At 43.2% G+C, this 14,069-nt stretch overlaps 1 protein-coding gene across 1 annotated transcript; it reads right to left on the minus strand.

Moving 5' to 3' along the window:
* Positions 1-12,041: 12,041 nt before the first annotated feature.
* LOC124593807 (ras-related and estrogen-regulated growth inhibitor-like) lies at positions 12,042-13,295 on the minus strand. Its single transcript, XM_047132154.1, has one exon. It carries the CDS (start codon positions 13,293-13,295, stop codon positions 12,954-12,956), a length of 342 nt encoding a protein of 113 aa, XP_046988110.1. The 3' UTR covers positions 12,042-12,953.
* Between the last annotated feature and the right edge of the window lie 774 nt (positions 13,296-14,069).

Raw genomic sequence — 14,069 nt, forward strand, 5'->3', positions numbered from 1 at the left:
TCTGCAGTCGTTAACATCGTGAAACAATTGCGACGAGATACGTAGAGTCCGAATCATTGAAGTAACATGCACAGTCTGACCGCGGACTGAGCGCATAATCATGGTCTGTGCTTTATTCGATCATGGGAGCTGTCACATGATAGCATTATCAAATCTATCAAAAAATACTTCGATTATCTTCATCGGATGTGTATTTGCTTGAGACGGTACCATTTTGCAACAATTGTCACCTCATTTCCATGTTTGCCGATTACAGCTCCATCTATCGTAAAACGAAAGAAATATTTCACGGAGAATCCAAATTCATCGGATGTGTATTTGCTTGAGACGGTACCATTTTGCAACAATTGTCACCTCATTTCCATGTTTGCCGATTACAACTCCATCTAGCATAAAACGAAAGAAATATTTCACGGAGAATCCAAATCTGCAATAAAAAACAGGCGTCCCTATTTAAGATTTCAATGTCCGCTCCTCCCCCCCCCCCCCCCCCCACGCCTCCTGCCCCCGGTGGGCGATGCAGTGGGAGGGGGAGGGGGGTCGTGCATTATGTTAATGAATGTCATCTTCGAGATGAACAACGTTTATTACCAATTTGGTTTTTAATCCGATGTTTATTTCGCCAAATATTCTGACAAACAGTTTTAAATGCCTCACCTAGTATATCTGACTCCTCACTACCACAAATATTAGTTATACACACAAACCTTAAACCTTCCTCCTGAATCAGTGTGTGTGTGTGTGTGTGTGTGTGTGTGTGTGTGTGTGTTCAAATGGTTCAAATGGCTCTGAGCACTCTGCGACTTAACTTCTGAGGTCATCAGTCGCCTAGAACTTAGAACGAATTAAACCTAACCTAAGGACATCACACACATCCATGCCCGAGGCAGGATTCGAACCTGCGACCGTAGCGGTCGCTCGGTGTGTGTGTGTGCGCGTGTGTGTGTGAACAAACTGCTGTCATCGGTCCCTAGACTTACGCATTACTTTACGCTTAGAAAAATACACACACACCCATGCCCGAGGGAGGACTCGAACCTCCGACTGGAGGAGCCGCGCAATCCGTGACATGGTACCTCAAACCGCGCGGCGACTCCGCGCGGCCGTGAATCAGTCTATCTATTAGAGGAAACCACATAAAATTCACTACAGTAGTTCTAGAGATTAGTGTTCATCCACAGACAAAAAAATGTGTTGGGGGTGGGGCTTTAAATTGTAGTGCTATATACAAATATCATATATTATTATTATGTATTCATATACATTATCTAAGTAAAACAGCTACGAACACGATATTAGGCTAGAGCAATGTGCAGTTTTTGCCTTACTTTGACCTGAACCCTGACGCAGACAGGTTAGGTAAGGTGTAACATGCAAAAATTATGCTACGAGAATTGGGCTGTTGGGTGATCGAATCACCAAACTTGGGATCTACATTCTGACGTACTGGAATTAATCAGAAAATAGTTTTAGTAGATCAATAACTAGGAAGGAAACGGCTTCTATGGGTTGACAAACTGAACAGACTGAATTAAATGACTGAATGACTTCGCTGTTGTAAATAGCGTGCTGTTACCTGCCAACTGACGAAGCTGTGCTGAATATAGCCGGCCGGAGTGGCCGTACGGCTCAAGGCACTACAGTCTGGAGCCGAGCGACCACTACAGTCGCAGGTTCGAATCCTGCCTCGGGCATGGATGGGTGTGATGTCCTTAGGTTAGTTAGGTTTCAGTAGTTCTAAGTTCTAGGGGACTTATGACCTCAGATGTTGAGTCCCATAGTGCTCAGAGCCATTTGAACCATTTCTAGGCGACTGATGACCTCAGAAGTTAAGTCGCATAGTGCTCAGAGTCATTTTGATGAGTATATTTATATGTTTTGACGATGCCATTACGGCTTTATTACATTAGGACATGGTGTAGAACAGATCTGAAGATGGTCATTACTGACAGAAACCAGTCATAGCCGAAGAACTTTATATTGTGATCAAAGACTGGAATAAAAAAAAATTTTACCTTAAGATATGTTTCAGGAAAGTTCCGCTTCATCACTGGGAGAATGCCAGTCTCCACATTTCGTCATGCATAAGTTCGTCTAGTCCTCTGCACTCAGAAGTCTTGACACTGACACATGTTTCGCTTAGTTGTAATAGAATTCGCAAATGGAACTGGTGAGGCGTTGACTGGATTGATTGTTGCTTCATCTGACCCACCGTAAAGTTTGGTTTTTTGTAGCGAAATATCAGCCGATCTGGTCGGGGGGAGAGCGAGTCCCAGCTGCGAAACTTTGAGAGGGGTTTCGTGATTACAGCATTTCCCTTACGGTAAAGAGAAATCCCTCTAAAATCTTCGTCAGAACCAGGAGACTGGAGCTAAATCTGGTTGCTCCTCGGATAATGTCTTCCTGATAAAAATATGAAGACATGTTTGTGTATCTGTGAGTGTGCATAGAAGATGAAGGCCGGTGACTTGCTCGACAGGTGCAGTCTACTGAAATGACAGCAACGGACCAATTTTACCCTCCATTCTCTGAATGGAGACAGAGTCGACGTTAACTTAATTCATTATGTTGGGATCGTATTGTGACGATGGTGACCGAAAAACTAGGGACGGGTGACGTTCAGCCAGCTTACTTAAAGTCAATGGACGCGATTTTATACAGGGGTGTTTTGAAGAAGATTGCCCCTGTCTTTGCAGTCTTTATGCTGCACAGTAAAGGATATATTTTCAGAATTTGTTGTTAGTCACGTACACTAGGCCGGATCTGCGAGGTTCCTACAACAGTGAGTAATCAGAACTAGTACTATTGGGCTCTAGTGGCCGTACAGCAGTCTAACGCAAATGCGTACCAGAATGTCTAAATAATAGACAATCAGCTTTGTGGGACTTTGCACTGATTCGACTGTTTGTGCAAACAGATACTAGGAGGGCCTCGCGTTCGGATAAACTCGTGGAGGCTCTAATGAACAAATGGAGGATTATGTATTCAAACAGTGACACAATATTATGTGAAGGTCTCTACATGTTCATAAAACTGTCTCACGTAGGTTGTTGTGGTAGTCGTTCGCATGATTGTTTTATATGGTCGTGGCTGATATCACAAAGCGGGTCATGTTTCACTACACTAGTCCAATTGCCTCACTGACATCATTTTTTTTCCAAAGTACTCAAAACAGTAATGGACTTAAGAGTAGGCTCACGCTTAAGTGGAAACAATTTACTTAGTATATCAGTTAGCATTCCAGAACGGTTGCTCAACTGGAAATGTTATTTATACATTCACTCATCAAATAGGAAATGCTTTAAATAATAAAATATATCCAGTTGGTATTTCTTGTGATCTTTTCAAAGCATTTGATTGTGCAGATCAGGTCATTCACTCAGAATAACTCAAGTTTTATGGAAGTGATGGCTTTTTGCACAGCTGGTTTGAATCATACTTAACAAACAGAATGCAAAATATTGTGCTGAATAATCCCAACAATGTCAGATGGTAGAAAATTTTAGTGACTGGGGAGAAATCACAATGGGTGTCCATGGGGTTCAATTTTGGGTCCACTTCTACTCTTTCCACATGTGAATGATCGTCCACTTAACATTCAAGAGGCACAACTGGTTCTTCTTACAAACGACACTAGGGTTATAACAAATACCATTAGAAAGGAAGCAAGAGAAGAGATGGTAAATGATATTTTCCAGAGAACTGAAATGTGGTTCACGGAAAATGGACTCTCCCTAAATATTGAAAGATGCACTGCATTCGGTTCTGTACAATAAAAAGCGTCATATCAACAGCAGGTGTAGAATTTGAGCAGAAGTCAGTAAATAGTGCAGAATGCTCCCAATTTTTGGATGTACATATTGATGAAAACTTGAACTGGAAAAAACAAATTAGAGGGCTTCTTAAACAATTTTAAGTTCAGCTAGTTTTACTCTTCGTATAATTAATAATCTTGGAAACAAATGGATCAACCTCCTCACGTAGTTTGCATATGTACACTCAATAATCTCTTATGAAATAAATTTCTGGGGTATCTCATTACTTGAAAAGAGAGTATTGACTGCACAAAAACGAACAATAACAACGAACAACAACATGTGGTGCTCACCGACGGACGTCACGTGGCGCCTGTTGAAGGAACTACACATTTTAATTGTGCCATCACAATAGATACTTTCGCTAATGAAATTCGTCATGAATAATCCACCACAATTTGAGAACAGTGATATCCATACCTGGAGCACTAGTTATGAAAAGACCTTCGTTACCCATTACTGAAACTTTCAACGGCTTAGAAAGGAATTTAGTATCCAGCAACAAGAAACTCTGATTTTGACCAATAACGTAAAAATCTGACAAGTAACAAAGCAAGTTTTAAATCTAACTTAAAATCATTTCACATGGACAACTTCCCCTATTCCACTGATGAATATCTACTCAGAAACTGGAAGCCAGAAGAAAAGTAAACCTTGTTTGTAAGTGTAAATGCAAGAGTACTACTAAAATAATAATGTGTTCATTGTTGTTAAAGCTAATCGTGTTCATACATTCTGTAAACTATCTCGTTCTACACCATTTTTATTAAAGAACCGTTCAGCTGATCTATGGAGCATGTAACTAACTAAATAGTGTACTGTGGACCCCCCAGCTTTATAAGGAGACACTAAGAAGTCTACAAACAATGGTAACCAGAAAACGTCTGTTATAACCTGCGTCAGCCCTTAATTGAAGCGAGAACTTGGAAGTTCTTACGTAAGCGTAGTGAGGAATCTTACAATTCATATGCTATGTTGTGCTAGGGTAATTTTAAACGTATTATAAAGTTTCAGTGTTGTTCTATGTCAAAGAATCACATTTTAAATTATTTTGTCTGTGAGAAGTATGCTCTTTGACAACATATTATTAGTGCTGGTGGAGTGTATCGTAAAATTTGGAGCTGTTGTCTGTGTGGAAACTGCACAAAATGAGTTCATTGGTTGCATCAAAATATGAGTGAGAACGAGTATGAAAAACAGTTGATGTATCTGCAGGTGCACGTAGAGGCATATTACAGAGGCGCATCTCATATCTCTGAATCGACAATGCCGATGAAGCTCCCTCTTCTGCGATCAGTCAAAGGTAGTGGGTATGTCAAATTCCACACACTACTTAATCTAACTTAAACTAACATAAGCTAAGGACAACACACACACACGCACACCCATGCCCAAGGGAGGACTCGAACCTCCGACGGGGGGAACCGCGCAAACCGTGGCAATGCACTCTAGACAGTGCGGCTACCCCGCCTGGCTCCTCCGTTATTGCTGTTAGGCGTTCCCTTCTTTTCCCATCTTCCTTAGTCAGATCTAGGAGTGACTTTTCCATAGCCCTCCGAGCTGTTCGAAGTTTTCTTTTGAAAAACTCTTTCAAAATCCAAGTTTCACAGTCGTATATGAGTACAGAAACAATACACTGTTCGAAAGCAAACTTTTTTTAAGTTTGCTGATAAATTAAATTTAAAAAGTGGTAGCGTTACTTTCGTAAGCTCTCCAGCCTAGGTTGATAAGGAGGAAAATTTCAGGTAGTAAAACTCCTTTGATATCAGTTAACTGACAGACATAAACATATTCGTTAACACTGAAGTTGATGTTCAGTATTATTTGCCGTTACGCGCTTGTTGTGCATAATATTTGTTCTGAACAGATTTATCACAGGGCCCACTTCTTCGCAACATCGAGTATAGATTTAAGTGTCAGGAAGTCGTTTCTGAAAGTATTTGTATGGAGTGTAGCGATGTATGGAAGTGAAACATGGACGATAAATAGTTTGGACAAGAAGAGAATAGAAGATTTCGAAATGTGGTGCTACAGAAGAATGGTTCAAATGGCTCTGAGCACTATGGGACTTAACTGCTGTGGTCATCAGTCCCCTAGAACTTAGAACTACTTAAACCTAACTAACCTAAGGACATCACACACATCCATGCCCGAGGCAGGATTCGAACCTGCGACCGTAGCGGTCACGCGGTTCCAGACTGAAGCGCCTAGAACCGCACGGCCACATCGGCCGGCTACAGAAGAATGCTGAAGATTAGATGGGTAGATCACATAACTTATGAGGAGGTATTGAACAGAATTGGGGAGAAGAAGAGTTTGTGGCACAACTTGACTAGAAGAAGGAATCGGTTGGTAGGACATGTTCTAAGGCATCAAGGGATCATCAATTTAGTATTGGGCGACAGCGTGGAGGGTAAAAATCGTAGAGAGAGACCAAGAGATGAATAGACTAAACAGATTCAGAAAGATGTAGGTTGCAGTAGGTATTGGGAGATGATAAAGCTTGCACAGGATAGAGTAGCATGGAGAGCTGCATCAATCCATTTTCTGGACTGAAGACCACAACAACAACAACATTCTAATTCATCTGCATTTTCAAATAATTTTCGTCGCCGCTATCTCAAGAACTGCTATAAATAGTCTCGGGTACACAGGATTACTCAGCATTATTATTCTTTCAATGAAAAATTCCCTCATATGTTTTCCTATGCTTATAGAAGCCATAGCGTTGTCACATACGATAACTAAATTTTTATGCATAATGTTTCCACATCTTGTTCGTTCAGTGCCTCTATAACTGCAGTGTGGCTGATAGAAATAACTCTTTTCAAAATCTATAAAAACAATGCATACTGTCATTTCATATTCGTGGGTTCGACCAATTACTTCAAGCAGGATGTGTGTATCCTTTATTGTGCTATAATCACTGCGGAATCCAGCTGCTCGATAGGTTGTGCGTTTCCCACGATGGCGCAGACGCTGCTTAACAAGGCTTTAATAAAAAAAAGATTGTAGATAACAGGGAGTAAACTGATGGGCTAGTAATTCCTTGTTTGTGTAGAAGGATTATCTTCGCCTTGCCCCAGGAGGCGGGGATGCTGCCTTTTTGTAAACAAACACGTAAGATTTTAGCTTCAAATATTTCAATCGGGTGACGCCATGCTTTACCATTCTGATTTTCATTTATCATTTTTCTTATTTCTTTTGGGAGGATTTCTGAATGTTCGTCAGTTTCATTTGCATTAGGCATTTTCAGTGGTTCATGAGTTCTTTCATATACTGTAGTCAGCTGTAGAAATTCCTTGTGTACTCCAGAACATCTTCATTATTTTTTATGCATTGTCAACTGTTATTTTTCAGTTTTACGAGTCATAAGCTTTTGTTTAACTTTTTTACAGATCATTATATTCTCTAGAGCTAATTTACGGCATTTTAGTTGTATCTTTTGACTCATATACCTGGTTTTATTTTTCTTCGTTAGAAGCTTACATACGTTAGCTTGCTCAATACGTAAAATAAGAGACAGCACTGAGGGAGGTAGCTGACAAAATCAGCGACTGAATGTTCCAGGAACTGATAGGTTGTGAGGATAGTTGTTACACCATCGTTCACAATGTTTAGGGTAGCGGAAGAGAGTTCCTAGTTTGAATGACAAGCAGAAAGCTAGCACAGGTGATAAGACATCGTTCAAAGGTGGGCAAAGACCTACCTTTTCTGCAAGCCATTGTCACAGATAAGCATGAAACTTGAGTGCTACCAGTTCAGCTGTGAGTAGCGATCCATAACGCTCGCCATGTACAAATGTCTGCATCACATTTCGGAGGATTTAGAAAATTGTGGAAAATCAATGTTTTTAGCGATTCCTAAGCAAGTCCACGCTATTACTTCTGTCTAAAGTGTACCACTGATGATAAAACTGTGTTATGACCGACTCAGGTTACTCTGAAGACAAATCGAGGTATTTTGTTCGAAAAATATGTTTTTACTTTTTATACCACTCACCCAAAATTTTTGAAAATCTTGGAAGATCAAATTATTTTCACACAAATTTTATCATACGTGAATGTGCTCTGAGGTTAGGTACGGGGTATTTCATTAAAATGCAAAGTAAAACACAAAGTTATTTATTTCAGTTGTTTGTATGCAAATATAAAAGTCTTAAAGCTAGGTATCACAGACGTTTTTAATTTAATAAACTGTTGCATACTTCTAATAATGTTCTTCATCCATTATTGTGTAACATTCGCCAATTTATAAGCAAAAATTTTATGATTATGAATATGTGATTTCTTCCATACATCTCACATTAATTCTCTAACTGCAATAATCTTTGGTAAGGTTTATAACATTCTTTTACAAATTTCAATAATTGTTTGCCACTGGTACGGTATTAGTTAAGAAAACCTGTAATCAGCTTAATAGCAGCAAAACATGGAGATCAGAAGGATTAAGTATCCCTTATACAGTTATCTGAAAGACACCTTATACACGAAGCTGTCTTTCCGACAGGAAAGCGGTGCCTCAACACTCAATGAATCGTCTTGCAAAAATTGTATAATATGGCTGAGTTTACAACAAGACGTTTATCAGAGTATCATGGCAGCTACATGAAAGTAAGCTGTTCTAGTGGAGCCCATCGATGTTATTGTAAGAGAACAGCTAACGCTAATGTTATGTACCGATCAATAACATTTAGAGGAAGGAAATTTAGCCACTAAAAATTCTTTACATAACTGAGATTACAAATACGAAATTACTTTGTGTCAAGGTGCAGCCACTTTTGGTTTCCATTAGTGGGTGCGCGGTATTGACCCTGCATTAACGATGCCAGAATGCTTAAAGCATTAAAATACTGAAAAATTATCTTGTCGAGGAAAAATTGTATTGCATTACCCATAAAAGACATGGTAATTTACTCTGTTGTAAAATACATTGAGATCTGAACATTGAGGATGGTTGGTAGTCTATAGTTCTCATATACTGACGAACGTTTTTTAAATAACACCTTGAGGCGAGAAGCATGGCAACGTCCTACGTTGAATATCAGAACACAAGAATCGGTTTTCTATCGTAGCTAGCATGAGCTGTTGCTTCTACCTCACGCTTTTAATACGAAAACATTTTTTTTTTCAGCAATTTGAACATGTTGGTTCATGGGCCGCCAGTGTGGTAGTTACAGTATCAGTTTTATTGCCGGAGACTACTACCAGTTTCAGCTGCCAAGGCCATTTACGAGAGATTAAGGGTACTGCGTAGTGGAGCTTTACAGATAGACTCGGCACTAGGCTCATGACCTCTTGAAAATGGTTTAGGTGGCTGAGACCACTCGTGGTGCTTGAAAATGTAATTGTGATTGATGCTGTTATTTGATTCCAAAGAGATACCATGTACTTACGTCGTCATATTTTTACAAACTTCCTCCTTCAGTAAAGAAACGTTGGCTCTTGCTGAGCTGTATACGTGAAGCCAACTTCGATGTGATTAATGGGAGTCGTCCTATAATGGGCCAGTCCTGTACAGTGTTGGAATAGTAAGTAGCTTGTGAACAATTGAAAGGTGTGTTTTTAATATCGATTACTGACATCGTCATCTGTGTTACCATATATTTTTTGGAAACCAGGATACTTTTCTAACGTCCAGCAGCGACATAAAATGTCGCTCTATGTTGTGTAGTTCCTGGCGCCCCTCTCAGTTGGTAACTTGAGACGCTCTTGTCTCAAACCGACCATGATTACTGTTATGTGCGAAGATAACAGACTTTCAGGCTGCACATTATTACTGTTGATAATTAATCAACATACGTGATCGATTTTCGAATGCACATTGCGTCATCTGATATATCTTTGAAACCAGTCACATCTATGACACATTTATATCGATTCAATGAAATACGTCGATGCATGGATAGCCGACAGAACCACCGGTAAGTTGCACTGACACTTTACTATGTAGGTAAGATAACGTGAATTTATGCGAAAATCTGCCTTTTTTTTACTTTTTTGTAACACATGTGAAGCCGAAACCGACAATGGAGCGTACCAACCAAACTTTTGATGAGAAATCAGTGTACGAACTTCCAGCATTCTGGAGTAATTGCTGGGCAGCAACTTTTGTTACCCAATGCGGTGGAAAAACAGCCAAAGCTGCAAATTTTGCTTTTATCTACTTAATGAATAGTTTCGCGCAGGGTCACGCTTTCATATCATACAATTGGTCGAAAACGCTATTTCCCAAAATATAGCAACTATGTCGAGATAAAAAACATGTAAAACTTCCTGGTAGATTAAAACTGTGTGGCGGAGCAAGACTCGAACTCGGGACCTTTCCCTTTCGCGGGCAAGTACTCTGACGACGGGGCGTGAGTCGTGCGTGGGTAGCTCAGATGGTAGAGCACTTGCCCGCGAAAGGCAAAGGTCTCGAGTCCGAGTCTCGATCCGGCACACATTTTTAATCTGCCAGGAAGTTTCATATCAGCGCACACTCCGCTTCAGAGTGAAAATCTCACTCTGGAAACAAACATATACGTACAACAAAGTGCAGATGAACGGTTAGAGAACATAGCGATAAGCTTATCTATAGTTTTCTATATGCTCTGTAACTATTCGTCTCCACTTCGTTGTGCGTATATGTTTGTTATCTCGACATGGTTACTATGTTTTGGGAATATCATTCTTGACTATCTGGATGACCCGAAAATGGTCACAGCCGGAAACTACACTCCTGGAAATGGAAAAAAGAACACATTGACACCGGTGTGTCAGACCCACCATACTTGCTCCGGACACTGCGAGATGGCTGTACAAGCAATGATCACACGCACGGCACAGCGGACACACCAGGAACCGCGGTGTTGGCCGTCGAATGGCGCTAGCTGCGCAGCATTTGTGCACCGCCGCCGTCAGTGTCAGCCAGTTTGCCGTGGCATACGGAGTTCCATCGCAGTCTTTAACACTGGTAGCATGCCGCGACAGCGTGGACGTGAACCGTATGTGAAGTTGACGGACTTTGAGCGAGGGCGTATAGTGGGCATGCGGGAGGCCGGGTGGACGTACCGCCGAATTGCTCAACTCGTGGGGCGTGAGGTCTCCACAGTACATCGATGTTGTCGCCAGTGGTCGGCGGAAGGTGCACGTGCCCGTCGACCTGGGACCGGGCCGCAGCGACGCACGGATGCGCGCCAAGACCGTAGGATCCTACGCAGTGCTGTAGGAGACCGCACCGCCACTTCCCAGTAAATTAGGGACACTGTTGCTCCTGGGGTATCGGCGAGGACCATTCGCAACCGTCTCCATGAAGCTGGGCTACGGTCCCGCACACCGTTAGGCCGTCTTCCGCTCACGCCCCAACATCGTGCAGCCCGCCTCCAGTGGTGTCGCGACAGGCGTGAATGGAGGGACGAATGGAGACGTGTCGTCTTCAGCGATGAGAGTCGCTTCTGCCTTGGTGCCAATGATGGTCGTATGCGTGTTTGGCGCCGTGCAGGTGAGCGCCACGATCAGGACTGCATACGACCGAGGCACACAGGGCCAACACCCGGCATCATGGTGTGGGGAGCGATCTCCTACACTGGCCGTACACCACTGGTGATCGTCGAGGGGACACTGAATAGTGCACGGTACATCCAAACCGTCATCGAACCCATCGTTCTACCATTCCTAGACCGGCAAGGAAACTTGCTGTTCCAACAGGACAATGCACGTCCGCATGTGTAAGTCAACTACCCTGGCCAGCAAGATCTCCGGATCTGTCCCCCATTGAGCATGTTTGGGACTGGATGAAGTGTCGTCTCACGCGGTCTGCACGTCCAGCACGAACGCTGGTCCAACTGAGGCGCCAGGTGGAAATGGCATGGCAAGTCGTTCCACAGGACTACATCCAGCATCTCTACGATCGTCTCCATGGGAGAATAGCAGCCTGCATTGCTGCGAAAGGTGGATATACACTGTACTAGTGCCGACATTGTGCATGCTCTGTTGCCTGTGTCTATGTGCCTGTGGTTCTGTCAGTGTGATCATGTGATGTATCTGACCCCAGGAATGTGTCAATAAAGTTTCCCCTTCCTGTGACAATGAATTCACGGTGTTCTTATTTCAATTTCCAGGAGTGTAATAATCAAGTGCCGGCCAGTGTGGCTGAGCGGTCCTAGGTGCTTCAGTCTGGAGCCGCGCGACTTTACCGGTCGCAGGTTCGAATCCTGCCTCGGGCATGGATGTGTGTGATGTCCTTATGTTAGTTAGGTTTAAGTAGTTCTAAGTTCTAGGGGACTGATGACCTCAGATGTTAAGTCCCATAGTGCTCAGAGCCTTAACAATCAAGTAAATAAAAGCGAAATTCGCAACTTCTGCTTTTTCGCCGTAATAAAAATCAGTGTAGCTTGAGGAAGGCTATCCTCTTTGACATAGTAAAATACATTAGACTACCGGCTTATGACATGCAATCGCCAACATCGACAAAGAGATTAATATGTGATTATTATTTATACGACTAAACACATGGAAGAGTTCTCCTTTGTAAATATGAAAACAGACATCATAATGGAAAGAAAACGTGTTATTCAGAAAGACACGCGGAGATTAATAGTCTACACACGTAACTTGAGTGCGAAGCGTCTCACATTCAGCCAGACACTAGAGAGACTTGTTTCTGGATTGAGTTGTCGTATAGTGCCATATGAGAATATTATCCTAATACTACAGGTCATAGACATTTCATATTAGCTTTTGTATAGGCCGGCAATGTTGGCCGGAAATATTGGAGCCACATGTTAGGCAATACTGTCAGCCACGGTGCCCAGTAATGTTCGTGGCAATACATTTCCATCTCAGAACTGTGCACGTAAGCCACAGCATTGGATGAAGTGGTAATCACTACTGTGAGACATGACTCTGCGAAGAAAATCATCGGATTTATACACTGACACTTCGGTTTTAGGTTTCGTAGCCTCCAAGAAGCACCTGCGCCTTCAGTGAATTCGCTACTTGCTAAGGTCGCCGACCTGAGACAACGCTCATTCTATGAGCCGACGGGAATTTTGAGTGATGAGATGTAAAGCACCCGCCCTGCGACGGAACACCGCCAGCCGGCCAGCGAGGGATTGCGTGCAGCCCGTGAGGAGAGGTTGCAGTGCGGTGGATGACGTCACGAAGAAGCGGCGGCCACCAGGTTGATCCTGCGGCTGTGGCGGCGCGACCCGTGCGCCTCCGCGATGTGGAACTCGACGACGGTGCCGCCTCCGGGGGCGGCGCCCGCGGGCGGCGGGGGCGGCTGCGTCTGCGGCTTGCCGATGAGCGTGCCCAGCATCTTGGAGACGGAGAACTTGCGCGCCTTGGGCTGGTGCTGCTGCGACGCGCGGGCCTCGGCCAGCAGCGAGTCGAATGCCTGGTAGAGGCCGGCCGAATCGTCCACGGCAGACACCTCGTAGAAGGCGCAACCACCCTCAGAAGCCGCCCGCCGCCCCTCCTCTTCTGTCACCTGCAGCATACGTCACGAGGTGTCAATATTCAAGCTGCCATAGAGCAATATTTTTTTACACATACACATACTTGATACACTGACCGATACGCTCTCATTTGCCGAGACGATAGTTAGCATAGCCTTCAGTTACGTCATTTGCTACGACCTAGCAAGGCGCCGTATTCAATTGATATTTATTATGTGAAGCATGTATCATCAAGAGTGATGTTCTACAATTGTGGATTAAAGTTAAGTATTACATCATCTACGTACTTTATTTGCAATTCTCAAGATATTGTCCTGTTCCTGACCTCACGCCAGTCAGCGTGTAATTAAACACGTGCATTTCGGCCTCCTCTAGAAACACAGTGTTGGCTCTTCTGCCAACACTACATATTGGCGACGAGTCTCAAAAGGGTCTTCTTTTTTCTACTTGCTTAATTTACTTGTGTCATGGCTTTGCCACAATCTCCAGATGTACTGTCCGAATTTTATGGCTTGCAGAATCAGCAGACGCAGGCGTTATTGGATGCCCTTGGACAGCTCGTCCAGGGTCAACGTGCAATGCAAACCGATGCGGCAGCCGCCGCTCCACCGCTACCGCAGCCACAACATGCAGTTGCACCACCTTTTCGTCCGTTTGATGCGGCACTGGAAAGCTGGACGGAGTGGTCACGCCAATTTGGATTCCATCCCGCCGCCTACAGAATTCAAGGTAATGAGCGGCAGCCTCACTTATTATCGTGTATCGGCGTCCAGACGTACCGTGTGATAGTGAAATTATTTCCCCGACGCGACGTA

The sequence above is a fragment of the Schistocerca americana genome, chromosome 2 (genome assembly GCF_021461395.2).
Source record: "Schistocerca americana isolate TAMUIC-IGC-003095 chromosome 2, iqSchAmer2.1, whole genome shotgun sequence".
Taxonomy (NCBI): Eukaryota; Metazoa; Arthropoda; class Insecta; order Orthoptera; family Acrididae; genus Schistocerca; species Schistocerca americana.